This window comes from Panthera tigris, chromosome D1, assembly GCF_018350195.1.
Source record: "Panthera tigris isolate Pti1 chromosome D1, P.tigris_Pti1_mat1.1, whole genome shotgun sequence".
NCBI classification, from domain to species: Eukaryota; Metazoa; Chordata; class Mammalia; order Carnivora; family Felidae; genus Panthera; species Panthera tigris.
This window is the reverse complement of record NC_056669.1, coordinates 101,543,961-101,571,822: the sequence shown is the minus strand read 5'-3', so window position 1 is coordinate 101,571,822 and position 27,862 is coordinate 101,543,961. Positions and strand designations below refer to the sequence as shown.

The following is a 27,862-nucleotide window of genomic DNA, read 5'->3' as shown; positions in this document are numbered from 1 at the left end:
GATGCGTGTGAGTATGTGGGGGTCCCAGAGAGAGAAGAGAATGGTCCTCTCCTGGTTGGGGACGGAGCAATGGAAAACTTCGCTGACAGTCATGCTTCCTCTTTCCCTCTGAATTGGGGATCCACTCGAGGCAGAGAAAGAGACCCCCACATCCCTGTCTAACTGATCTCCCCTAAAATGGGTCCCGAGTTCCTGTTGAAAGCATGGGGCTTACTCTTTATTAAGCTGAACCTGACCCTGGTAGCTGTGGGGAAGGCTGAAGCAGCTTGGGGGGGGGGGGGCGGGGAGGGGACAGATGCCCCCGGGGAGTTCACGCTTCCCTTGTGGGGTTGTGGGTGATGGGGTTAGATGTGGGTTTAAATCCCAGCTCTCATGCTTCCTGGCTGTGTGGCCTTGGGCAAATGACTCAGTCTTTCTGAGCCTCAGTTTATCTTCGAAACAGGGAAACTAATATCTACCTCATAGGATTATTCTACAGGTTAAATGAGATAATGTGCGTGACACTGGCGGGCACTTAGTAGTGCCCTGTGGCCACTCGTTATCACTGTTGTTCTCTCTACTCTTGGGAAGGGGGGCAGCTCAGGTGCTACTGCCCTAGGGGTCCAGGGAAGCAGACAAGGGCGAGGCAAGGGGTGAAGGGGAGAGTGAGGTCTTAGCAGGGAGGGCTACCTGTCTGCCAGAGCGCTGCGAGGCCCAGACACCTGGGTCCAGTGTGGCTTCCTGGGGTGAACAGTAGAAACGAAGGCCCCCCTCTCTGCCTCCCCCCCTTGCCTAGGTGGGTGCCCTAGTGGGAGGCCTGGAGCCCAAGGGTGAGCAGATGGAGCCCCGGGAAGGGGCCCTAGTGGCCGATGGAGTAGGCCCCCGAATCTGTGGACCGCTTCTCCTCGGTGGTCTGGTCGCTGGGGTACACTGTGTTGGCCGAGGCGGTGACCTTCAGCGTCGTCTCGTCCACCTGCAGATAGAAAGGCTGGCATTATCGTGCTCTAACTACGGGGAAGGTCCTCCTGTGGGGACCCCACTTGGCAGACACAGCAGGTGGGGCTCACGGCCTCCTTATCCAGGAGCTCGAGCAAGTCTGCGTGATCCCAACAGTCTTTCCGTGCACCCCAAGGGCAGACAGGAACCTGAGCTAACCAGAAACGGAGAGGGGCAATGAGTAGATGGGGGTGTTGGCAGTGATGACCCACAGAGCCCCCAAGGGTCTCCACAGAGCCCATTCTTGGCCAAATCCCTCTTTTCTGGACCCCCAACTTGCACCGAGGCCCAATGAGCTCCCCTGAAGAAGTCTCCAAAAGGGGGAGCGATTGAGAGTCCCTGGGGCCTAGTGCCACTCTCTGCCCTGTCCCTCCACCTCTCATGCGCCTGCCCCCACCCTCCCCAGCTCACCTCCTCAAACTTCTTGGCTTTGTACTGGTCGGCCCCCTTGAGGAAGTTCAGCAGGATGATGTCACAGAGGACAGTCCCCTGGAGGAAGAGGCAGGGTGGACTCAGTGGGGCTGCCCTGCGAGGGGAGGAGCGGGCTGGCAGGAAGCAGCAGTGGGCATGATTGCCCTCAGGCAGACAACAGGCCAGGGGCCGGGAGGAGTCCTCCAAAGACACCTGACTGATGTTTCCACTTGGAAAAATGTCCAGGGGCTTGGCAGAATGTCTTCATCACCCGAATCTCCAGCTCCTGGCAGTGACCCCAGACTAAAATGCAGGGAGAGGACTTGATGGGAGAAGCGGAGGGTGAGGGGGTAGGAGTCCCTGGGAGCAGGGCTCTGTTCCTTAGGTCTGTGGACCCCTGGAGTCTCCTCCCTCACCTTCACGGTGGGGAACAGGAGCTCTGAACCAAGTCTGTCCCTCCCGCAAACGGGGAGGTAATGAGCTCTCCGTGACTGGACATGTTCACTCAGGACTGACCCAGTCTGGGGGTGGGGGACAGTCCCCTTGCCAGACTGAAGTATCTGGCAAGAGGTCAGGCTTTACATTCTAGGCAGAAGCAGGGCTTACCTGGGCCACCATCCCCCCCCACCCCCCCGCCACCCCTAGCTGGAGCCCCACCTTGACTGGCCTCCTGTCTGAGCCTGGAGGGGCTAAACTCACCACTCCCACGGAGGTGAAGGCTGCCACAGAGCTGATGATGGTGGGGATGATGTTGAACTTGCCAGCCTGCATGCACAAAGATCCCGGAGAGTAGGCAGAGGGTCAGGTACGAGGTCCTGAGGCCTGAGACTGAACGTGGACTCGCAGCCAGAGAGAGCCCATGGGCGGAGGGTTCTTGGTGGACCAGCAGGCCCCAGCCCTTCACACCCCAGCCCAGGCGAAGAGACTACAGATGTGACTAGCTGAGGCTCTCAGAGCTGGTCAGTGGCAGGACCTTGGCACCCCCCGCCCCGCCCCCACCAGAGGAGGCTCTTCGGGGCCCAAGACCGGTCTGGGTTTCCTCCCCTGTGCCCCGCCGTCACCCCAGCCCGAGGACTCACATTCCCGTACACCAGCACGTCAAAGCGGATGCCAAAAGCCTTCAGGAGTGTGCGGTATTCGCTGCCATTCTCCAGCTTGTAGTACTTGGCGAACCTGGAGGCCAGAGGCGGCAGGTGGGTCGCACTGGGGACTCCTACCTGAACCTTCAGAGTCCCCCGGAGCCTACAATCCGTGCTTACTGAGCGACTCTTATCGATGGTTTTGCTGGACGCCTGCCACCGTCCTCCCTGTGTGGTTAGCTGGCCCTCTGCACAGACGTCATCTTCGGGGCTTGTTACAAAGGCAGATTCCCAGCCCTCCCCCAAACCTGTGGAATCAGCATCTCTGTGGGTGGGGCCCGGGACTCTGCCTTTTTAAATAATATCCAGAGATGATTCTGATGTGTATGAAAGTCTGAGCTGTGCTAGACTCCACGCGTCTTCAGTTTTACTTGTTTGGGTATCTCAGGGCCCAGCTCGCAGCAGATGCTCCCCTCCCATAGGCTTGTCAGCCTCCTTGGGCTCAAAGCCTGGCTCTGCCACTTATCGCCTGTGCAACCTGGGGCCGGTTCCTTAACCCCTCTGAGACTCAAGTTCCTCCATTATTGGTCATAATATAGAAGTCCTGCTTCCCAGGAGTGCTGTGAGAATTGAATGGAACCCCACACCCAGGGGTCTAGAACAGTGCCTGGAACACAGTATGCAGGCAGGAGATGTTTGCCGATGTTGGCTGTTATTATTGCTGAAGAAATACATTCGCATTTATAGAGAGGCTTTAAAAAGCCCTTTTAGACACCATGTCTCCTTCTACCCTCATCACAGACCTGCTGGGTAGGGACGTGACTGCTCTGTTTTTCAAGCGAGGCTCTGAGGGGGGTGAAGTAGCCCAAGTTCAGGACTATATCCTCTACACCTTCTCTGCCCGGGCTGCTGGGTGCCAGGAACCTTGCTGGGGACAGGTAGGAACGATCACCTTCAAAACGGGGGCCCCCCGAGCACCTCACTGTGAAGATGCCCCGGGAGGTGAAGGGACTGCCTGTGGCTTCACAGTCAGTAAGCAGGTGAACTGCATTTGTTTAAAGCCGGTCGACCCTCCCCCCGCCCCCGGCCCCCTCCCCACGCCCTGCCCATGCTAGGCAAAACCCTAGTGTCAGCAAAGTGTAATCTCTTAACCCACGGCAGTAAAATGGGCTCCTGATGCCAGTGTCCCAGGAAAACGGTGAGGGTCAAGTGAGATGATGAAGGGGCTCAGAGAACCCCATAGGTGTGTGGACCTGACACGGGTCTGATGTGGTGCCGCGGCTGTGTCCCCATCAGTGTTTCTTTTTCTCTTTCTTTCTTTCTTTCTTTCTTTCTTTCTTTTTTTGTTTCTTTCCTTCTTTCATCTTTTAATATTTTTATTTTTGAGAGAGAGAGAGAGAGAGAGAGCATGAGCAGGGGAGGGGGCAGAGAGGGAGGGAGACACAGAACCCAAAGCAGCCTCCAGGCTCTGAGCTGTCAGCACAGAGCCCGATGCGGGGCTTGAACCCATGAACCACGAGATCATGACCTGAGCCCAAGTGGGAAGCCCAGCAGACTGAGCCACCCCGGCACCCCTCCCCTTCAGTGTTTCTGATCCCCACAGGTTCCCAGGCCTCTCCCAGCAGAAAGAGGAGTCTTGAGAAACTCCTTCCTCAAAGGGGTTTCCCGGACTGCTGTGCCGCCCCTCCCACGGCTGTTTGCATTTGAATCTGTACAGCGGGGAGAGTAAAATGCTCAGCCAAGTGCTGAGACAACAGAGGGATCACGGGTTTGGGAACAACATCATCTTGGGGAAGAGTCATCTAAACTTATAAAATGTCAGCCACTGTCTGCTCTGGCTGTGAGGAATTTTGGAGTTAGGCAGAAAGGGGTCCGAAGCTCCACTCCATGTTGGCAGCTTGGCCTTTTATGTGGCCCAGCCCTCAGGGTTTCACTTTTCATGTCTAGGAAGAGGGGGTGCTCATGTCCCCCCTGCAGATCTGTTAGTGACGGGTAAACACGGAGACCCGTCCTTTGGGACAGGCACTGCCGCGACACTTGTCGCCATCTCTGGGTTGGACACTCTGCCCTTCTCTGCAGGGCCTGGGAGCCTGGTCTGCAGAGGCTGCCTCGGCCAAGCTCCCTACCCTCTGGTTCCAGGTGGGTGCAGCCGTGGGAGGCATCCACAGGCCATCAGAGGAAGAAGGGGTGAACTGGGTCTGGAAGGAGTCTGGGCCCCACATTTCCCATGGGGAAACAGCCAGAGTGTGTGTGTGTGTGTGTGTGTGTGTGTCCCCACATGGTGCACCTGTTGCCCCGGACTGAAAAGTAAGGCTGAAACCTAGCCAGTGAGGGGAAGCTTCCCCAGGGAGCCTGACCTGGGAACGTGTGTCCTGTGGACTCTACAGCCAAAAGGGGAGGCAGGGGAGGGCAGGATGATCTTCTGGAGACAGAGACCCAGAGTAAAAATGGGAGTGGCCCCAGGAAGGAGGCTGAGAGGAACCCAAAGACCTAACCCTAAGAAGCAAAGTCTTGGAGGATGGGGACAGAGGGGAGGGGCTGGACCCACCTCCAAGATATAATAAGATATGGTCTGGGTGGCGGCAGAGGGCTTCACAGACCAGGCAGAAGGGAGTGGACCAGGCCGCACCAGCAGGAGGGGGGGTGCAAAATAGACCCCAGAAGGGAAGTCACTCTTATGATGACGAGGAGGTCCAAGAATACAGTGCTCCAAGGAGGCCTCTCAGGAGATTTTAAAGAAGTCCAGAAAAGAAGCATCTGGAATGGACAGAGGCTCCAGGAAGTCCTCACTGTGGCTTTCAGGTTGGCCTGAGAAAAAGTGTAGACCATCACCTTCTCCACTCCTGTTAACTGAATACCATAAAATATGAAAATCTCTTAAGACAAGTATCTCACGCAGTTAATCTCATGAAGAAGGGGCGAGGACCCATTTTGTAGATGGGGAGACAGAGGAGGAGGTGACCTGCCGGAGCGGGGATTCCAGTCTCTGCCCTTAATCCTGAATGTGCTGCCTCCGAGCTCTAGGTGGCCAGTAAGGACAGAAGCAGACCTGGAGCCAGATCTCAAAGCCCATCTGTATTCTGTGTTCTGCTCACATCCCTGGAGAGCTCAGGCACCTGCTGTCCACGGGGACCGGGCCGGAGTGGGACTGTGGGTCACAGGTGTTTGGGGCAGGGCAGAGGCTGGCACTGCGCTCCCGAAGTCTGCATTCCCGGCCTGAGGCTACCGTCATGAAAAATGCTCTCACATTGACTCGGAGAACAAAAAGTCAGCATCCTGGGCACTGCGTTCAAAGCGAGGGCTGGCTAAATTTATCTTGGGAAGGAATGTGAAGGAACAGGGAGAAAAACCAAAGCGGACTTGGTTTTTCTCCAGCACCTGCCTTCCAAGAGGCAATACGTATGATAAGATCATTATCTCACCAACCACCCACCCTCGGAGGCGGGTTGGCAGGGACTGGTTCTCTTCCTGGGTAGGAGGGAGGAAGCACGGTGCTCAGGGAGGGAGGGCCCAGGCTAAAAGCAGGGAAGGGCCCAGGAGTCCTGACTTCTGCTCTCGAGTGTGGCCGGTGAGCGTCACGGCATCTGGCCCAGCCCTGTGGCACCAGGGTCTGGGGTGTCTTCTCTCTTGGCACGTGGCTGGACCATATTGCCCGCCCTCTTGCACTGAACTAAGGTGGGGGCCTTGGCTACTTCTTGCCAATGGAACGTGAATGGAAGTGAAGTCTGCCAAATGTGGGCTGAGGTGTGTTGGAACATCGTACCTTGTTTATCCTCTCTTTCCTCATGGCCGGCCACTGGGGAGCTAGGGGTGAACTCAGGCCCTAGGAGAGACTGATTCAAGAGGTGACAGGAGCCCAGCTCCCCGGACGACTGCGCTGACCCAGTGTGAACTGTGCCATGGGCAGTAAACAAACATTTGTGTGAAGCCTCCGAGCTGAGGGGGTGTTTGTTACAGCAGTTAGCAATATTTACCCTGACTGTTACAAACATCCATAATTTTCCAGCTGAGAGACCTGGGGTTCAGGGAGGAGAAGTTACCCACCAAAGAACGGAGAGTGAGTTAAAATTGGGGAGTTTTGGGGGCGCCTGGGTGGCTCAGTCAGTTAAGCATCTGACTTCGACTCGGGTCATGATCTCACGGTTGGTGAGTTCGAGCCCCACATGGGGCTCTCTGCTCTCAGGGCTGAGTCTGCTTCAGATCCCGTCTCCCTCCCCACCCCCAAATAAATAAACATTAAAAAAAAATTAGGGAGGTTTTCAAGAGTAGCCAGGGAGAGAGCAAATTCCAATGATGCCACATGGCTAGGATTTTCCCCTCCAAGAGTCTTGGAGGTCTGGGCGTGGTTCTGTGGTCTTTGACTAATTTTTCCACCCTGGACAAGTGGAAACCTCTCTGAGCTTTCTTCCTCAACCGCGCGGTGAGAACAGAAAGACCCACGGGGAGGACGGAAAAGTACCTAAAGCTTGTCCCTTTCCTTTCATATCCTAGGATCGTGATACATGAAACAATATCTATCCTGGAGAGAGTCCTACCAGTGGGAAGAACGGCCAGCATGTGCTGAGTGCTTACTACGTGCCCGGCACTGTGCCAAGTGAATGGCACTTACTAGCGCATTGAATACTCAGCCCCGTGGAATCGTGCACTGCTGCGCTTCCCATTTTACAGATGAGGAACCAGGATCACACAGGTTGAGCAATTTGTGTAAGGTCCCCAAACCACCAGTCGGTGAGCGAACCTGGGATTCAAACTCAGGCAGTCCAGTGCCACAGCCCACACTCGTAGCCAGCGTTCTAGACTGTTCTTTTCGCTGCCTGACTTCTGTGAGATCCTGGCCAATTGCTTTCAGTTCTCCAGCGGGGGACCTTCTGTGTTGGGAAGGTGGGTCTCTCGACCCAGAGCCAATGACCCGGAGCCAATGACCCAGAGTCACTGGCTGGGAGCAGAACAGGAAGCACACGCCGGCCATGCAGTGTTGGGAGAGGGATGCCCAGCTTCCTTGTCTGTAAAGGGGATGGGCTGAGCTACACCGTGCCCGGCCCTGATTTCTCCCAAATCCTCCGATTCGTACCTCTCCAGCTTTGGTTTTCTCGGCTGGGAAATGCGGCTGGCGAGAGCGACGCCACCAGCACCCCGCCGGGCCCAGTCCGCCTTCCTCACCTACTGGCAGATGCTCCCTCGGTGCCAGGCACCAGAAGTAACAGCCACACCACCCTGCCTGCCTTCCTGAGCACACCTCATAGACACGGACTTCTTGCCTCTGCCCATGCTGTTCCCCTCCCCTCCCTTCCCACCTTGCAAACTCCTATTCATCCACTAGGGCCCAGCAGATATTTAGAGCACACCTACCCTTTGCCAGGCACTGGCACACTGTGCTAGGCACTGCTGACACCTTGGCCAGCTCTGCTCTCCTCACAGGGAGAGAAATACTAACAGCCACACATTCCCATAAGTAGCTAAAGCCCGACGTCGGGGCTGAAAAGGAGAGAGCACCATTCGAAGAGCTCATCGAGTGAAGAGCTAGGCTGCAGAGTCAAGGAAGGCTCTGTGCGAAGTGACATTAAAGCTGCGACCCGGAAGGAGAGGTGAGACGTGAGCAGGCCAGAGGCGGAGGCAGCTGTCCTAGCTGAGGGAACCGCAAGCCCTCTCGCGGGAAAGGACACGGTGTCTCTGAAGAAGCCGCAGGAGCTCGGTGGACTGGAGGACAGAGACGGGTGGGCCCGTGCGTGCGTCTCTTCCCAAGTCCACACTCGGCGACCTCACGCTTGTAGCTTCGAGTTGACAAGGGAGGCGTATTTACACCGCAGAGATGGGCAGACACGGGGAATCCGGTGTCTCCCTTTTCTCCAGAGCTGCTTTGCCAGCATGGGGCGGAGGCTGTAACTGTAACGAGCTACGTGTCTTGCCTCTGCCCGGCCCCGGGGTCTCTGCCTCAGCACCTGCTGCCCCAGACTGTGGTTGACAGTTAGGACTCGGAGGCAGACCCCACGCTCCGCCGTTGCCCAAGGGCCTACCAAGTGCAGTTGTCGCTGGTTCCCCAGATTCCTGACATCCCACAGACTCAGTTTAGCCACGTCGGCCTCCGGTTTCCCCCTCCTGACTCGGCCTCTCGGAAAGCTCCCGTTCTCTAGGTGGAGCTGCTAGAAGGTGGCAGCATCGGGCTGTTTGTCTCCCAAATAGAAAACATTTAGATGTGGCAGGTGGCTGGGTGGGAGAGTAGGCGCTGTCGGTGGGAACCAGCCCCTGTGGAGGAGAAGCGGGGACAACAGCAGAGACGTCATATGTGCGGAGTGCTTCGTCCTGCTGAGCGCTGGGCCCGAGGCTTCCACACTTCCTGCCTCCCCGACACCTCACGGCCGCCCGGTCCTCTGGCCGTCGGTGGAAGGGCTTTGAAACGACACCGTCCTGGGCTGGCACCGTGGCTCCCAATGAGCCCTCATCAGCTGAGGTGAAGCCCCTCACCTGGGGGCGTCTCAGTCTCCCCAGATGTGAAACAGAGCTGCCGGCAGGTGCTATGGGCTTGTTACAGAGGATTCTGTGAGCTGCTGGGCGTGAGGCACAGGGCTTTCGGGGAACATCATCCCGTGATCATCGGGCTGGAGAGAAGAACGGCCGCTCTGTTCCTGCTCCTGGGCCTGCCGGGGGGCACAGACGGGATCTGAGCTCGAATGCCCCCCCCTTGCCGCTCCCCCGGGACAGGGCCCAGAAAGGAGACTTCGTGGTGGCCTCGGGGTGGTGCAAGGACTTGCTAAGCTGGTGCCCTGTGAAAACAGCTGCTGGGGAGAGAGAGCGCAGCCGGGGCGGCAAGGAGAGAATGGAGCTGGACGCCTGAGGCCACTGTGCCCGGAAGGGGCAGGGAGCCTGGGGGGTGGCCAGGCAGGGCTGCAGCTGTCGGGGTCGGGAGGGTGTGTGTGCGCGCGCACGTGATCCCTCATGCTGCGAGCAGCAATAGATAAAGAATGAGTAAGTACAAACATCAATTACCGTAATAAATCATTTGTCAGATGTGCTTCTGCTGGGCAGGGTTGAAAGTACGTTCCGATGAGACAGGTCCATAAATAATAGTGCACGCTTCAGCAGCCCGACCTTCCAAAGCCTCTCCCCAGACACCCACAGGCACTGGTTCAGACTTCTAGAGCCTTATCACCTTTGAACAGCCCATTTCACAGAAGAAGAAACTGAGGCCCCCAGAGGGGCTGAGACTTGCTGAAGATCACACTGAGCATCTGGGGGGGGAGCCTCAACCACAGCCTGCAGGCCTCCTGCCTCAACCCCCCCCCCCCCCCCCGGGGCTCTCTCTGCTTCACCTTCATTATTCTCGGCTCGCTCTGGCACAAAAGATTTGTCGTATAAAACATTTTGTTATTTGGGTTCAGGTTTGTATCATTTCCACTTGACCATAGGAACTGGTCTCGTTCACGTTTGTATGAGTCACAAAGCCTGATATAATCTGGAATTGGAAGAGATTTTCAGAGCCCTCCCCTCGTTAGCCACAAGAGGCTGGCCACCGCTGCCCGCTCCCGGGATCCCCCCAGAGAGGCGAAACTCGCTGCCTTCAGAAGCAGCCCAGTTCCAGCCTCGGGTGGCTCCAGCTCTTAGAAACGCTTCTCCACGCTGGGCTGACATTTGCACCAGTCGGCAGTCAATAACCGTCTGCTGAATGGAGAAGGGTTTTATCACAATGTACAAATCCCTTGGAAGCTCTCAGACATCTGTTTAGAAACGATCCCATGGAGTGATGGAGATTCCTTCCTAAAGCAGGGACACGTAACTGTCACAGCCGCAGAAAAAATAGCAGCAAACTTGCGGGATCCGGGTTGGACTTGTAAGGGAAAACTAGGGCCCGGAATGTGAGTTTCCAAGTGAAGGAAGTGGTGTTCCCAGCAAAGCTTTTGCCTGGTGAGAAGCAGTTTTGCCAGCTGAAATACACTTTTACAGTTGATTTTATACTGATAGGAAAATATCTCCTGGCAGACTCACTGCATGGGGAGGGGGGGCAACATCCTTGGAGCTGGGACGCCTTCCCTTAGCGAAGACCCCAAGCCATACTTACTTACTCATATTCTCGGAGCCTAATCAGCTTCAGGGACAGACACTTAAACAATGGTTTGTTGTTGATCTTTTTACATATTACTATTAATTCATCTTTGATGAGGCAGGGAAAGATCAACGGACACACAGTTGGAAGAAGTACCTACCCGAGAGCCAGGTGGCTAGCCGTCTGTTCCGGGAGTAATCTTTGTAGTCTCAGTTTCCTCATCTGTAAAATGGGGGTAACCATACGGTCCTACCGGGATACTTGTGGTTACCAGCACAGGCTCTGGAGGCTGTCAGAATTTGGAATCCAGTCCAGCAGTATTTGCTGTGTGGCCTTGGGCAGATAATGAAACCTCTGAGCATTCAGTTTCCAGCTATAAAATTCTTCAGAGTTGATGAGATAATCCACAAAGAGCACTTGCTAAGTCCCTGGCTCACTGGGTAAGCACTCAGTGAGGGTTAGCCATTATATTCTACAATAAAGTTGGTTGTTGTGTGGACAGGCTAGACAGGAACGTTATACAAGGCTGTAAAAATTCAGGATCGCTCCAGTGGCCTCTCTTCCACTTCCAGCTAAACAAAGGGAAGAGGAAAATGGATCATGGAGAATTCAAGCAAAATACACCCCCGTCGAAGGGGCCTTCGAGTGTCTCTGGGGAGATGACGGAAATGGCTGCTTTTAACACATGGCTTTTGGAAGGAGAAAAATCCAGATTGCAGAAAGAATGATCAAAGCCAAGGGCACACTTTCGATTCTGTCTCTGTCGATTGGCCTAAGATCTTGCTGATCCGCACGTTTCGGCGTGGAAACAGAGCAGGTGCCAGATTTCCGAGCTTCGTGGGTACATTTCCAACACGAAGCGATCACTAGAAACACCTACCGCATGAGGAACATCTCGCAGCTGAACAAGTGTTTTTTGTCCCAGACACCAAGAGAGGAAATCCAAAACCGCCTTGCCTTTTAGTCGCAAAGCTGTCTTAGCAGCGCTCGGGGGGGGGAGAAATGCGAATCAGACGCTGCTGAATGCATGTCCTTGCTTCTCTCCCATCATCCCGGCCATCGCTGCTGGGTGTCTCTCTTCTGGTTGCTTCCTTGTTGCAAACGATTTGAAGGTGGCAGGTGTGCTAGGGGCACTGGCTGTAGATCAGGTCCCTGGGTTTGGGCCCTGATGCACCTCTTCTTTAAGCTGTGTGACCTGGGGCAAGTGTCTACTGTGGGGGGGTGTGGGCGTGAGCTGTGAATCCTGACAAAATAGGTGTGAAAAGGCTTTGCAAACTTAACTCTGGGGGGCTCTTCTTCTGAGGTCTGGAGATGGGCTTTTTAAAGATCTTCAAAGTCCTGGAATCTCTCTGCACAGAAACGCAGAGAAAAAGCACTGGAGGGAAGCTCAGCAAACTGTCCAGCACATTAACTTCCTGTAAGGGGAGCAAAACTGGAGGAGTGAAAGGGAGTGTCTACATATCGCTTGGATGTATTACTCTGAGGATGCATTTCTATCTTATTTGTGGAAATAAGGTGTTCCTTTTTTTTTTTTTTAAAGAAAATGCCTGTCTATGAACACGTGCATCTTATGGGGCATTTGCTCCATGGGCTCCTCAGGGGCGTATGAGGGTTAGAGACCTCCCTGTGTCCATGAAGGACACCCCTGATCCACACTCCTGCCTCGGGCATCCTCAGTCCGTGGTTTGGGTTCTGGCTTCGGGTGGAGCCTGGCGGGGTCACAACTCCTGTCCTGACAGCGGTGTCCCCAGGTGTCAGTCACTGCTTCCTGCCCTCGCCCCTTCAGACCCGGGCAGTCACCGGCGTCCGGGTACTGGCCCCAGGCTCTGCGCTATCCTTTGCGGTTTTCCTACACCCTGCCCACACCTTTGAAACAGTCCCTTTATTAAACTCTCCTCAAATTACCCAGTTTGCATGTGCCATCTGTTTCCTGCTGGGACCCTGACTGCTATAGTATTTTTAATCCGTCTTTGTAACCATCTCTGCCCATATACTCATGCGCACTCATGTACATTCACTGACAGCATGTTCACACACACACACACACACACTCTCTCTCTCACGGGCACGCTCAGGCACACAGTGCACTTGCACACTCACCCGCAGACTCACACTCATCCCCTAACAAACACACCCACTCCCTCAAAACCTTACACAATACTCACATTCACATGCGACACGGTCTGCCTGCTCCCAGCACTCTGGTTAAAATCCTGCTCTGGTGCACCGAGGGTCCACCTGGGATGCAGGGACCTGGCCCTTGTCTACACCGCTGCCACTGGGGTGCCTGTCACCTGCACACCACTACACCGGTGACTCTCGCCAGTTCTTATTTTTGGAAATGCTGTACTTCGTCCACTACGAATCCGGATGGACCCACCGATGGCAACTCTCAATGTACTTGGAAAGAGGCTTCATAAAAATACCACATTAAAGAGGCTCCTGGAGTGTTCAGCCATACAGAATAGACAGAGGAGTAAAAATAAAATCGTTCCACCAAGTTTCAGGTAGGGACAGATGGCAACCTCAGGAGATCACACAAACAAAGATTAATTTAGATGGACGGCACCACGTACTTTGGGTAGAAGTCGAAGGGAGACACATTCTGGCTCAATACGAGGTCACCTTTCCAATAACTGGAGCTGTCAATGAGGGACAGGCCATCTTGTGAGGCAGCCCCATGTCTGGGGCCGTGTTACAGCGAGACTGATAGTGGAGTTGGGACAAATGACCTCTCAGTCTCCTTAAGGTGTTCCTGTAACCTTGGGCAAGTCACTTCCCCTCTGAAATTTCCACTTCCTCATCTGTAAAAAGGCCACCTCAGTCTAGGGGTCTCCCAGGGGTCCTCATTGGCTATACATTCTCTAAATCTCTGATCCTACAGGAGAAGAGCGGCAAGAAGGAGGGGGAGGGAATTTGGAAAGGAGCTGCAGAAGTAATTAGTGATGGAAATGCGAATCTCTAGCTGCCTCTCGTCTGAGTTTGCAGATTAAAACAAGGCTGACTCTTGGCTGAATGATTCCATTCCCTCCAGAGCGAATGGCAACTGTAGGACGTTGAAAAAAAAATCTGGCCTGTGTTAGAGACGGAGCAGCAGGTGAATTTGTTTGGGGGACAAAAGGCCAGACCCTGAATTGTGCCTCCAGCAGCCCCTAGTCCCTTTAGCCTCTGTGGACCTCAGATTCTTTGTTTAAGTGAGGATGAAAATGTCAAGCACACAAGCATGTTTTCCGGAGGGTTAACACATAGGAATGTCCGTAGCTTTCGTGGATGCATGGAAATCAGCTGAGAAAATAGGGTTGTGTCCAGGCTCCCACGCTTCCTGGTTGTGTGGCCTTGGGAAACTTATTTCAGGCTGCAAGCCTTTGTTTTCTCACCTGTGAAGTGGGGATACGGTGGCACCTACATCACAGAGCATTGTGCCAAACAACGTATCGTGCTGGGGAATGAGGAGCTTTGTGGGTTCTTAGTTTTCCCGTGTCAGACACCCAAGTGTGGCCTGTGCCGAATTGGGCTGTGACCCTTAGCCTCTTACCAGAGGGTGGTCTGTGGCCTCCCCCGATGTGGGCGCTTGCTTAGCTTAGCCTTGGGGGTCCATGTGGTGCCAGTAGCTTGAAGGGAACATGAGGGCAGTGGGTGGGCACCCAGGGGGAGGGGTTTGGGGGATCTTGGGCGGAGCCCTGTGTCTGTCACAGTCCCCAGATATTCCCCCACGCCAGAGCTATTCTTTGGGCCCCCTTGGAAACTCTTCTAAACTACAGGGGTTGAATTGAGCAGCTTTGCCCCTTCATACTCTGGCCTAGGAGCCTTCGGTGAGGCGGTTAGTTACCTGGGGTCCACACCGCTCACACAGCTCCCCGAAGGCCCCTGCAGAGGTTAGGCTCACAGGGTTCTTGGAGATCCTGGATCTGTCTGCCCAAATACAATCTAAGCTGATTCAGGACCAGTTCTACCTCGTGTCCTGCTGTGCCTGGCGGGAAGGGGGTGCGGGTGGCAGGGCGGCCATAGCACAATAAACTGGAGATCCAGAATGCCAGACCATTTCTTCTTTAAATGAAACAACTTGTTCTAAAACTGGGGGGGGGAGGGCACCAGTAGTTGGGGGCTTCATAATACACACATCCTTCACCGGCTCATCTGCCATGTAAGTTATTAGGAAAACTGAAGTGTTCCCACTGGCCAGGGGGAAGTTATGAAGATGAAAACTTTGCATTTTAGATCCTGAGAATTTTATTAATTACGTTGCTATTTTAAGCCACCATACAAATATCCTTTGTATTGATTTCTGTGTGATGTACCCACTGAATAAATATGCCAATTTCTGCCAGGGAGCCGAACAGTATTTTTAACCTACTTTAAAATATGTGTTGTTTCCTATGGTTTTTTAAAGTTTGGAGTTGATTATGAAAGCACTTTCAATTTTAAAAAATTCTTCTTTCCAGAGAATATACATATATATTTTAAACTATTAAATATAAAGGGTAATGGGATGTAGTTTTAGACGTAGTTTTAAAACTACAAATAAAGGTTAAGAAAAAGGTGAAATGATTACTTTTTCGCTTATCTATGCCATTATGTTGGAAAACACCACTATAACAAAGAAAGTTCGAGTAACCATTCTTCGGACGTGTAACTGAAACCTATTCTTACGTGTACCATTTTCCCTGATCGTTGCCTAGTCAACCCGTTTAGTGTATGACACTGTTGTGTGCAATCAAGGCCCTACCAGAGACCTCAGGATCTTCAAAAGTTAAGGGAAAAACAAAACAGAGAGCTGAAACTTTTCACACCTTGCTTACTAGGATCCTCAAGATAATGGCACTACGGCCATTTCACAGATGGGGAAATCAGGTAGGGAGAAGGTCAAGGGCTTCGTCAGGGGCTTTCAGCTGGTTCCAAATAGTTAATTCTGGGTTCTTCTCTTTCCCCCTCTTCAAAATGGAGGTGATGGTGGTGGTGGTGGGTGTCAGGGAGAGGTTCCTTATGTCTCAAGGACATTGGGAGTATGGACCAAATGGTGCTTAAAGGCTGGTTTGAGCCCTTGGTTGGAAAGGCAAGAAAGAACCAACGGCCACCGTGGTTGTTCTTTGGGACCGAGATGAAGATGGACAGAACGGAAATACCTTCTTTCCATCTTGTAACCTGGCACCACTGTTGCCCTTGCTCTGTGGATTGAGAAACCTGAGAAAACTCAGGTGCCCGACAAGGGCTGCCCGGGCGTTCCTGAAGCACACTCCAGCTTCAGAGCCCGAGCTCAGAAGGGGTCAGAATCACAGACCACACCCTCTGGGAGGCCTTGGTCGTGCGGTCTCACTGCTGACCTGGCCGTGCCATCGCCAGGTGGCGGCACTTAGAAAGCCTTCTCTGATGTCGAGCTGAAGCCCGGGGTGGGGGGGGGGGGGACCACGTGGCCCCCTTTCTTCTCCACATGCGTTGCTGCTGGAGGCGGAACTCTAGAACGGCCCCTGCCTCCTCCTCCTGATGTCCCAGGAGCCCCGAAATTACCTGAAGTTGTAGCCTGGGGAGACACTGCTCTTCTCGGAAACGCTGTCGAGCCTGGTGAAGGAGTATTTGGGGATGCACTGGTCCCAGGCCCTGTCGAGGTCACACACCCAGCCGATCTTAATGCCGAGGACTCCGCCCTGTGGAAGGGGGCCAGGTGTGAGGAGGCAGGGCTGTCTCCACGGCCTGGGGACAGGGGGTCATGACAGACAGACACGTGATTCTTCCCATTCTCCAGGTGGAGGGAAAGTGGTTCGCCCGTGCTGCTTCCTAAACAAAGTGCTGCACTCAGGGGTGAGTGCATAAATTTTGAGCCCATAAATCCCGTTTTTGTCTTCCGTCCCTTTGGCAGCAGGAAGGCTCCACGCGGGCTTTTTCAGAGCTCTAACGTGGAGTGTGAAGGCGAGGATGGCAGACTGAGGCTTGGCAGGAAGGGTGAGGGAGGCAAGGCCCCCGGGACAGGGGTGGGAGACCCCGTTGAGGCACGAAGCCAGTTGCAGACCTGGCATGCCTCCACCAGGTGGCGCTGCCTGGCCACGGCCCCGGGTTCCCGGGACCTCCACCCTCCAACGCCTGCCAAAGGGCCCCGGGGCCTCCTCTAGGCGCTCACCGTGCTGGCCAGTTTGGCAAAATCCTGCCCTGCAAACTTGACCACGTCCCCCACCCGCAAGATGGGGCAGAAGGGGGCCTTTTCAGGGTGGAAACGGCACGTCTTCATGTCGGCGGCTGTGAGGTTGGGAAGGAGGTTTCCCCTGGGGAGGGAGGAGGAGAGATGAGAAGCAAGGGCCAGGGTTCACACGAAGATGGGCATACACAGCCTTCTCAGAGACCCTCCCGGCCTAGGCAGGGGGGACGGGGACCTGACATCTTGGACACTCGCAGGCTCCGTCACCTCTGTTCCTGCATCCTCCCTGCAACTCCGACTCCCCTCTCTCTGCATCAGAGTTGAGTGTGCCCATGTCTAACATCCCCCAGCACCCAGGCTGGGGCTCCCAGGGGCCAGGAGTCATGCCTGATTTCTCTCGGCACCTCCGTGGTAACTGGCATCGTGCTGCACACGCCCGATGCCCGCCGAGCACCCGCCGAGTGAAGGAGTCAACCAACTCCTAACTAGCTAGCGGGAAGGGACACACCCACTTGGGCTTGATGTGGGAGGAAAGAGGTGGGAACGGGCCCCTCAGGCCCCGAAGGTTGGTGGGATCTGGGTTCCAGGCCCAGGCTGACCTTGTCCCTCACCTGCCTGGAGCAGAACTCCCATCTGGGTTCTGAGCCCCGAGGCGGGAGGCTGGCACAGAGACTGGCCCCCGAGGCCTCCCTACTACTTGGTGGTCAAAACCAGCTGGGAGATTGGGAACAGGAGCTCCAGGGAGATGGGGAGACACCATGGAGAGAACCACGCGCAATGGGCTTCTCCACCCCTCTGAAAATGAGCTGGGGCGGGGGGTGCACTGCTTCCTGCTTTAGGGAGGGAGTTGGGACTCACTTCTCAAAGTTGAAGAGGGGGAAACGGATGCTGTTCTTGATGAAAATAGTGAAGTTCTCGGCTTCCATCATGACAGGCCTGTGGGTGAGAACAAGGGGGCCTTAGCTTCTTGGGAAGAGACAGGGGAAACAAGGTGCTTTCGCCCAGGGACCACCTTTACTGCTGGATGTTTCCCACCGGGCACCTGGCCTTGGCCTCTCTGGGGCTGAGGGCCAGAGGGAGAGGAGGGTGGCAGGTGAGGCAGGGGGAAGGTGCCATCCTGAGACCACTTCCTGGCCCTGGACTGGACACCACTGGGGGTGCCTGTGACACCCTCTGCAGGCGCAGGGGTGCAGACAGAGCTCCCCACTTTGGCAACCGAGAGCTGGGGTGGGGTCCTCACATTTCCACCGTGTCCACCTCGGTGGGGCACCAGCCCTGGATCTCACAGGTCCGGAGCACAGAGCTATAGTTCACGCAGCGGCCGGTGAGGATCCCTGTAAGGGGAGCCACGAGTGCTGGGGGTCTTTGCCACTCCCTCACCCCCACCCCACCTTTCATCAGGGGACCCCCGCCCCCACACTCAGGGATCCCACAGGTGGAGGGGAGACACAGGGAGGGCAAGGGAGGTGGACCAATGGCACAGGAGCCCTGCCGAGCTCTCTCCCTCCTCTCCTCCTGAGCCCTAGACCAAGCCAGAGGGAGATGAGTCTCCTTGCTCCCCGGTCACGGTGTGCTCTTCCTTGCCTCTGAGGCTTTGCTGCAGTTGTTCCTTCTGTCTAGAATGTTCTTCTCAAAACCCTTCTATGCTGCCAACTCCTTCCCATCCTTCAGGGCCCATCTAAAATGTCACCGCCTCTAGGAAGCCATGTAGGGCCACCTACCTGGAGCCAATCTCTCTCCCTTCCCCAGCTCCCACTGTTCCTCCTTGACGGCACTTGCCTCCTCATGGCACACCTCTCTGTCACCACCATCCCCGGGCTGTGGACTCCTCTGGGGGCAGCCCCCACTGGCTCTGGCTCACGTGAGCATCTATAAATGCTGGCAGAATTCCAAGAAACAGGCCAATTCCCATGCTCTCTCCTAGGGTGGACTCTCCCCCATGGGGGATGTGCTGCCCTCCAGGGTCCCACTAACACTCTGGGGTTGTGGGGGGGGGGCGGCAAGGGGAAGGGGTGCACTCACCCCCACTCGGGAAGCGCTCAGGCCCACACTGGCTGTCTGATACACAGCGGTACTTCTCCTCGCTCTGTGGGGAGACAGGGCTGCAGGTGGGTGTAGGACCCTGCGCTGGGCCTGGATGAGCCTCTCGGCTCCCAATGCTTCCCCATAACTGGGGGCCTTTGGAGGTGGAGGTCCCAGGACACAGCTCCAAGGCCAGAATTTGGACCTCTGCTCACACCCATGCCCCTCCCTGCCACCGCTCCCCACCCGCACAGTTTTCTTCCTTGACCTGCTTCGTCCAACCTCTCTTCCTCCCCTCACCTCTGGGCAGAATCCTTGCATCTGGTTTTCAGTAACTATCATCTTGGTGATGATGACAAAGACAGAGGTACCCTTGGTAGGAGAAGGGAGAGAAAAAAAAATGCACCAATGACAATCCAGGAGCTGGGTATCACTGTTATCCCCACTCTACAGATGAGGAAACTCATACTTGGGGTAAGAGATTCGGCCAAGGTCACAGGGCTAATAGAGGGCAGAGGTGGGTCCAAGTCAGGTCTAACCATCCACCCGTCCTCTCTTGCCTCCCTCTGCATGTTGTGCTGATCACAGGATGAGTGTGGCAGAGCCTGAGGGGGACCCTGCTTCCCTGATGCCTAGTGCTGCACTCGGGAGGGCAGGCCCAAGCACCTCACCCCACCCCTTCATCCTCCAGCTGCAGGGGAAGGGCTTCTCTGATCACCGATGCCACAAACCCTGGTTGGGGGATCCCGTCGGCACTCTCCCTACCTTGCCCCAGCATCTGGGCATCCACATAGCGCCCTGGGGGTAGTGGGACTGTACCTGGGGTGGGGTCACATAATCAGACACGTCCATGACTCTGTTGGCATAGCGTCCAAAGCCCTTGACCTTGGTTACGACGGAGGACTCAATGGCTGTGTCCCGCACCTGGTAAGCCTTCTCGTGTAAGAACACCCACCTGGGCAGAAGAGCAGGGATGGAGAGCAAGAGAAGAGAGTCTAGGCCCATCAGACAGAGGCCAGGAGAGGCTTCCTTCCCCAACATTAGACAGCACAGGGTCTGGCCCTGTGGCAGGGGGGAAGGCCTGTGCTAGAGGGGAGACCTCACCCTGTGTTGGCTTAGAGTTTTTCCATCTTTCCTGTTTACTGCTTCAGGACCACTTTTAGACTTTTTCCCCTCCCCCGCCCCCCCATCGTGAAATTTTAATACTACAGATATCAGCTTATGTACAGTATGTATATTTGTATTTTACACATAAAAATTTCAAGGATAGGTTTTCACCCCCTTGGGGGCAGCATCGCCCCCTTGAGGGCGACATCGTCCCTTTGCCAACGCATCGTCATTCCCGCTGACTCAGAGGCCACCTCTTTGGCAGGCGACTGGAAAGGGGAGGGGCAGGGGATCCTACACCTCTGACCCTGAGCACCCCAGGCTTTGCTCATGGGTGAGCCTAAGTGCCGGCACATAGTAGGTGTGCGGTAAACAAGTCAGTGAAGGCATCTGGGAGCTGGACACTTGGTAGAGTCTCCACCTGTGCAAGCGCCAGATGAGGCTAGAGGAGGAGGGGAGGAGCAGCTCACTACCCGGCAGGTAGGAGTTGGGTTAGCAGGCGGCGGCCGCTGACCTCATTCCTTGGACTGTGCTGCCACCCAGTGGAAGTTTACCTGTACTGCCTTCTTCTTGCCGCTTCAAGCCATTACTTGGGCCAGGATCAGGGCGGGCTCCCACTCTTCCACCTCCGCCTCTCTCCCCGGACTCCCGGACCCTCGCAGCCTTCCCCAGCAGCAAGAAGGGCCTGCAGGCCACTCTTCCCTCTGCACTCCTGCGAGAGCCCTCAAGGCGCGAGCCACTCTTGGCCTCAGTAGCAAACTCCCAGCCTGTAGCCAGTCCTATTAGCTCCGGACAGCACACGGGGAGGCAGGTGCCGTCACTGTCCCCATTACACAGATGAGGAAGGGTCATCACACGCATTTGGAAAATGCTGCACACTCCTAGTTTTGGAGAAATACTGGTGACATCTCGTGGAATCCGGGAATGCACTTTGGGAATTGCTGGATTAGGGTCACTTTCTGCATGCTAACCGAGGACGGCACAAGGTTGGAGTGGCCCATCAGATGAGGATGAGCAGAAGGAAGGAACTGGAGGCTGTGTAGTGTGGAAAGCACAAAGCTGGGGAAGGGTCAGGCTGGGAAGCTGACCTGAGGACTTTATAAGCAGGGAGTTAGGATTTCAGGCCCGGGAGTTTTCCAACCCCAGAAGGTTGTCTAAGAATGGGCTGCTATGGGAGGTGGTGAGCTCCACGTGCCTGGGAAGACTCAAGGAGATGTTTTCAGTTGAGAGGGGGTATTGGACTGGATGACCTGTGCATTCCCCATGGCGGGGAACAGCTCCGGGGTCATGCTGGGGGTCACAGTCACTTGTAGGATGGGGACCTACCCGTCCTGTTTATGTGAACACAGGCTGACGTTTGCAAGAGACTCTTTGTGCAGTTTTCAGTGAGAGGGCTGGGAGTTAGCCCCATAATGGGGCTTCCCTCATGGGTCTGAATTCCAAATGCTCTCCTGAGTGGGACAGAGGGGGTGGGGTCACAGCCAGCACTGGCGGGTGGCTCCCAACCTGTCACCTGCTTTATTGTTGCCGCCTTATAGCAGGCAACATCCTGATTAATGCAGCCTTAGGAGTTGTTCATATGCTTGTACAGGGCTCGAACGAACACCCTGCCTGTATGGACATCCATGGTGTTGTATGCTTTACTTTCTTTTTCTTTTTCTTTTCTTTTTTTTTTTTTTTTTGCAAGGGGAGGCGTTTCATCAAGGTCTCATAAGGAAATCTCACACACAAATCTCATCCACCATCTGACGTCCAAATGAGTATTATCAGCTCACGGCTGGGGCCCTGCCCAGCGGAGGGAGTGAGGCCAAGGGCCCAGGTCTCCCTGCTCCCAGCTGAGCTCACCACTGCCCCAAGTAGAAGCCACAGTCACAATACGCCCTCTGGAACCTCAGTGTGCCTGGCCACGGAATAGCCACATCTCTGAGTGGTGATCTAATGACACGGTTTCCTAAGACCCCTTGCCCTGTCCATAAAGCCCAGGAACATCTGCTGATGAGAAGCGGGGTTCAGATCATTATCACCTAACCAACACAGCCCACTAAGTGCTCCGTGCGGTAAGGGTTCACTGAGTCCTTACCACAACCCAGAGAGACATTTTTGTCATTATTATTATTTTTTTATGCTTGTTTATTTTCGGGGGAGAGAAAGAGTGGGGGAGGGGCTGAGAGAGAAGGGGACAGAGGATCAGAAGCGGGCTCCGTGCTGACAGCAGAGAGCCCGATATGGGGCTCGAACTCATGAACCATGAGATCACGACCTGGGCCGTAGTCAGAAGCCCAACCGACTGAGCCACCCAGGCGGCCCTTAGGTCACACATAAGGAACCAGAGGCACAGAGGTGTACTGACTTGCCAAGCTGAGAGGTGGGCTCCAACCCGGACAAACTGCTCGGAACACCCTCACACCTCACACCCTGCACGGCTGGTCTTGGGGCTGCTGGCTCCCGGTCACCGGGGCAACAACTCTAGGCTTGGCACAGTCGCAGGAGGAAGGGCCCCTAGGGCTTGGAAGAGTAATTAACCAATTTCTTTCCTCCTCCTTCTCCTCTAAAGCTCCTTCTTGTGCCCAGTGGGTAGGAGACTCCACATCAGAATTCTCTCTGAGTTAAATAATAAGTGGGAGAATTTCAGTGGCCCCTTGGGGCCCAAGGACGTCATCAGGGCAGCTCAAAATAAGGGGATGCTTCATTTCCAGAACAGAGGGACTGAGTCTGTCTCCAGAGGCCAGGGCTGAGGAGATAGGGCAGGACTGGGCCTTCGATTCTTGGCATTTACTCTGCTACTCTGACTTATTTTTTTCTTGTGTTCCTGGTTTATTATTTATAGAGCGGAAAGCGGGTGTCAGCTCCTTGGCAGGTGGGATGTGTGGGAAGGAGGCCAGAGCAGCATCCCAGCCCCTTCTGTCCACCCCCAAGGAGTCAGGGAGGAGGCCGGGGAGTGGGCGTGGGGTGTGTGTGTGTGTCAGGAGGAGAGGGGTCTCTAAGGAAGGTGTGAGCCGGAGGGGGGGAAGGGGGAGGTGTGCTGGGGAGTCCATGAAATGATCATAGCTGCCATCTATCACTGACTCTCCCATTTCAGGCAAGGCACTTGACATGGCAGCTCGCCTCGCCATACCTCCCTGGGGCGGACATTCCTAAACCCATTTTCCAGATATGAGGCCTGAGACTTAGAGACATAAGGTGACCCGTCCAAGCCCCACTCATAGTTGTGTCAGAGCGAGGCTTCTAACCAGAGGCTCTTCCTTCCATGGCCTCCCCTTCATGGGGTGTGGAGAGGGGAGAGGGAGACCAGAGTGAAAACCACTCCTCTCTCTGCACCTGTAACGTGGGAGGTTCCAGAAGGTCTTCCCACATACTTGCCACCTAGTGTCCCATGGGGTGCCTAGGGTGCATCCAGGGGGGAGGATGGGGTGGTGGGCCAAGAAGGTGGAATTTCAGGCCCTTCTCTCTAAATGAGAGCAGCTCCCCTTTTAACTGCTGTATGTATTGAGCTTTATAAGATTCAAAATGAGGCTGGATATTATGAACCAAATGGGGCAGCTGTGCAAATAGTGAGTCTACGGATTGGGCCGCTCAGGGGGAGGGAGGGACGGGGAGAGCAGGGCTGTGAGGGGTCCAAGGCACCATCAGCCACCACAGGTCCTTCTGATGATGAAGCACCAAAGGGCGGGGGGGGGGGGTGCCCCTCTGTCAGTTTGCAGGAAGGCACTTCCTTCAAGGAGGTCCTGCAAACCAGCCATGGAACCACCAGCACTTCTGTAAACTCAGTCCCCAGGGATCTCCTATTTCCTCCTCAGCTCCCCAGAGGATCCCAAAGAGAGACTGGCTCTTAGGAAGTCCCACCCCACAGAGGAGACAGGGGATTGCCACCGGGGCCCAGGAAGGCCACATGAGAAACACCAGGAAAGTCTTGGCCTCTCTGTGCACCTGGCTGGGTAAAAGAAACCAGGGATGAAGTGGTGTGAACCCCAGACAGGCAGCCGAGGTTGGAGCAGGGGTGAGAGCATACGTGCAGACGATGAGCTGGTGTGTTACTGCAAATGCATAAGAGGAATGGTTGGCTCATGTTACACGTGTCCTAGTAAGGTTGTGCATCTGGTCTACCTCGCAAGGATGATATGGCAGAGATTCAAGTGTTAGTTACATGTTACTATCACAGCATTAAAAATCCTTCCAAATTCTACTGTGTCCAAGCCATCCTCCTCTCTCTCCGTATGACTGCACCACCCTTAATGGATTATCCTGTGTCCATTCCTACCCACTCCAATCCCTTGGCATATGAGCCAGAATGATCTTCCCAATTCAGATCTCATTTGTCTGTCTCCTCTCTCTCTCCCCCTCTCCCTCCCTCCCTCCCTCCCTCCGTCTCTGTCTCTCTGTCTGTCTGTCTGTCTCTCTCTCTCTCTCTCACACACACACACACACACACACACACACACACACACACACACACTTCCCATCCATTGTCCTTCTGTACGAATGAAAGCTCTGAGGGTGTCTGAGGTCTGGCTGGGTCTGTGATCCCACCCCTATCTCACGCCACACTCACCTTTGCTCCTTCTGCTCCAGCCATAGAGACCTTCTTTTCTTCTCCCCATTTGCCAGGCCCTTTCCCTTTGCAGAGCTGGGTTTCTCTGCCTTGAATCCTCTTCCTTCCCTTTCCCCCACCCTGGGTTGTTCTTACTTGTCCTTCAGACCTTGCCTTGGGCACCACACCTCCAGAAAACCTTGTCTTAGCTCCCCAACCAGGTCAAATACCTCCATGCTGGCAGCTCTCTTAGCACCGTGTGCCTCTTCTTCAAATCATGGGCCTTGGTTGAAGTTTTACATTTGTTCTTGGAGATAGTTTGATTAATGCCCATCTCTTGCACTGTAAGCTCCATGAGGGTGAGGGCCCTGTCTGCTTTTGCCCACTTTTCTGTCCTTGGTGCACAATGCCTGGCATGAAGAAATGCTCAGTAAATTTCTGCTAAATTAATGACAATGGATCATGAAGTCCTAATGGTGCATGGGCTCATGTGCACAGAGATGGGGCTCAGGCCAGGGGGCTGGGCTGCAGACTGCACGGATGTAACTGGAAAGAGCTGCTCCATGGGGAGCTGTCAGGCTGGGAGATGGATGGGGCTGGATATCAAGACGCCGAAGAGCCTCTCCTGCTTGTTCCTGCGGGCTGAGCTCCAGCACTGAGGATCAGAGCATCAGATCGTATCACGATGAGGAAGAGACAGGGGCAGGGGGAGAGCAGAGCAGACTGGCCCAGGAGGCGCTGTCTACCCTCCATCGACCTTCTGCCAGAGCCAACAGAGCCAGGAATGTGCTGAGGCAGCTTTGGGATCCACCTGGACCACGATACCGTCTCGTCTCGTGGCTATAAACAGTCACAGCATCGTGTATACATGTCAACATGGAACAGTTAAGAACCAACTTCCAGCCAGATTCTGGAGATGCGGACATGGAACGCTGGCAAACATTGTATCTCACAAAACCTCCCAGTTGTAAGTAAACTTCAACACTGCTTATCCTACCCCTTCTGTCATATCCCGGAGAGGAGCACTGGATGCATAGCCTGGTCCAAACAGGCACATAAGTGAAGCCTACTGGCTCCCACAAAGCACGCAAAGCAAAAAAAATCCCTTAAGCCGCGTCTGCCCGCTTTTGCGAGCACACACTCACACCCTGCTCTGACCTTTCAGGCAAGGAGGCCCATGCACGCACAGCTCCAGCTCACACATGCACCGGACGTCCCCTTTCACTTGCTTGAATTCACTCATGACAGGTGTCACTGGCTAGCTGTCTCACACGCAGAGCCATTGTCTCAAGGAACAGCATTGTCTCAAGGAACACCATGAGACTAGAGACCGGCACACCAGGAAAGAAAACTTGAGAGGTTTCTGCCTGTCATTTCTGGTGCCCCATCGGTGTGCGCAAATGACCACGAGAAAGACAGAACCTGTGTTTTCTCCCCAGCCATTGTCTGTTTCATGGCCCTTTGTGTATATATGTGTGTGCGTGTGTGTGTGTCGGGGGGGGGGGGAGCGCATGCCTTTAAAGGTGGGCACTGGGAGGGAGTCTTCTGACCACTGGCTCTTAAGCAGCCCCCAGGATGGGTTATATGGTACAAAGTCAGGTAGCAGTAGAGAACATTCGCTTTCTGACAAAGGGGAGTGTTTCTGGATTCATGAGGAGGGCCCCTGTATCACATTCAAATGGCCACCTTTCCCCTGAGCAACTCTTCCCTTGAGTGTTATTTGTGCCTGTGTCTCTCCTCCTCACCAAAGAGCAGACCCCCTGCTTTGTCTTACCCTCTAGGAGCAAGGGCTTCTCCCCTTGCCCCATTTTTTCACCATCTCCCCAAAGCCAGGAAGGGAATCCCTCATTCCAAAGTGGTTCAGTTCCCTCCTTCCCACCCCACCATCAACCGGATCAAACCAGCACTGTCTCCCCTATTTCAGTACCTTCCCTTCCCCTTTCCTGTGCTCCCTCGTCTTTTTAGGACCCCAAAGCACTGGTTGAGGAGAACGGGAAGATGTGTGTGTGGGGGGGTCTGTTCTCTGGTGGGGGCAGGATACAAGGGAGAAGCGAGATGGTCACCTGGGACTTCTCCTGGTGGAGGGCGTGGTACCAAGGCAAGAACTCACTCCTTGGGGTGTGTGCCTAGAAACCACCCTCTGATTCCCGAGGATTTACTGGGGAAAAGAACTCATCTGGGGACCAGATCCCTGATGGGAGTGGCCGAGTCCAGTCCATGGGACACGGCTCCATAGAAGAGACTGCTTCCTCCAACAGAGAAGCCCAGGCCGCTGGACAGCAACAACACCGAGGGGACACCAGGCAGCCCTCCCCTGCCAGGACCCGAAGGCCCACAGGACTCACCCCACGAAGTAGGAGATGATCAAAAGCTGGACTGCTCGGTTGATGACCCCAATGGTCCAGCTTTTCACAACCACTGACTTGGTGGTCTCGTAGGTGAAGAAATCAGACACGCAGTTCATGCTGAGAGAGCACTCAGGGGCCACTGAGAAGGGACCCAATGGTGGCCTCAGGAGGGAGAGGTCCTCAGGACAGGGAGACAGAGATCAAAGCCTGGAGGGGACAGCTTGGGGGGGGGCTTGAGGAACGGGTGGGGAGCCTGTTCCTTTAAGTCAGGCAACCCTAGCTCAGTGCCCAGGCTCTCTCTGCTCTTGATACTCTGGGCTGCCAAGAGTCCAAGGCCAGGGAGGGGGGGACCCCCTTTTAGTTCGTCTCCACCCCACTCCCCTGTGATGTCACGGCAGGGGTGGGGTCTCCAGTCCCAGGCTCCTGATTGCCTGGGATGCAGCTGGCTAGGGCCCTCTGGGACTCGTGTTTTATCTGCACTGTCTACCCTTTCTGTTCCGTTCTCTTATGCCGCATCTTTATTCCAGCTCACCAGCTGCTTCATGCTCTTCTTAAAGCCCCTTGAAACATCCCATCCCCCAGGCATCCAGCAGCCTTTCCTGGGCTGAGTGCCCCCTTCATTTTTGAGTGTCCTCCTAAAGTCGCTCGGTTTTGCAGCCATCTACTCCTTTCTTGAGTTGCCTCCAATAGCATGGGTCAGGGGGGAAGGGTCTCTTGAATATTCCTCTTGACCTTCTGGGAGGAGTGAGTAAAGAGTTACATGGTTCACGTTCCTAACTCAAGCTGGCAGTGGCCGACAGTCTATCTGCAGCCTGACCTTATCACCTTGGGGTGTTTTGTTTTGCATTGTTTTACAGTGAGTTTATTTGTCTGAACCTTTTGTTTCATATTATGCTCCTGGAAGGCTGGGGCTGTTTCTATCTTGCTTCCTAGTCTCCTCAAATCCTAGAACTGAGTTGGAGCTCAATATATATTTACTGAATGTATGTCGCTAGATAGTGCTGGAATGGCCTTTACTCAGAGGTTAAAGTCATGAATTCAGGGAGCAACAGTGCATTCTGTCTTTTATCCCAGGATTGAGTTAGCAAACTGGCATAACTAAGTCAGATTAGCGGGGAAGTCTTGAATTTAAATATTCTGTCCTAACGTCTTCGTGCAGGACACATATTACCAATCATTCCGGATGTAGAGTCACCGTGATTAAGAGGGAAGGGAAGTGGACCGGGG

General features: G+C 54.7%; 1 protein-coding gene across 1 annotated transcript; it reads right to left on the bottom strand.

Annotated features, from left to right (window-relative positions):
• Positions 1 to 427: 427 nt before the first annotated feature.
• Positions 428 to 27,416, bottom strand: P2RX3 (purinergic receptor P2X 3). The gene is made up of 12 exons (XM_007092617.3): positions 26,633 to 27,416; positions 19,472 to 19,607; positions 18,953 to 19,024; positions 18,653 to 18,716; positions 17,871 to 17,964; positions 17,489 to 17,566; positions 16,616 to 16,757; positions 16,009 to 16,145; positions 2,466 to 2,559; positions 2,086 to 2,151; positions 1,387 to 1,464; positions 428 to 952 (listed from the first exon to the last, which is right to left on the bottom strand). Exons 1-12 carry the CDS (start codon positions 26,749 to 26,751, stop codon positions 839 to 841), a joined length of 1,194 nt encoding a protein of 397 aa, XP_007092679.2. The 5' UTR covers positions 26,752 to 27,416; the 3' UTR covers positions 428 to 838.
• Between the last annotated feature and the right edge of the window lie 446 nt (positions 27,417 to 27,862).

Bases quoted from the DNA above. Each gene is read 5' to 3' on its own strand.
- P2RX3 (XM_007092617.3), bottom strand. From the start codon at position 26,751: ATGAACTGCGTGTCTGATTTCTTCACCTACGAGACCACCAAGTCAGTG. The intron at 17,567-17,870 runs GTGAGGACCCCA...TCTCACCCACAG, and splicing joins GAGGTGGACACGGTGGAAAT to GCCTGTCATGATGGAAGCCG. The intron at 16,146-16,615 runs GTGAGCGCCTAG...CCCCTTCCACAG, and splicing joins TTGCCAAACTGGCCAGCACG to GGCGGAGTCCTCGGCATTAA.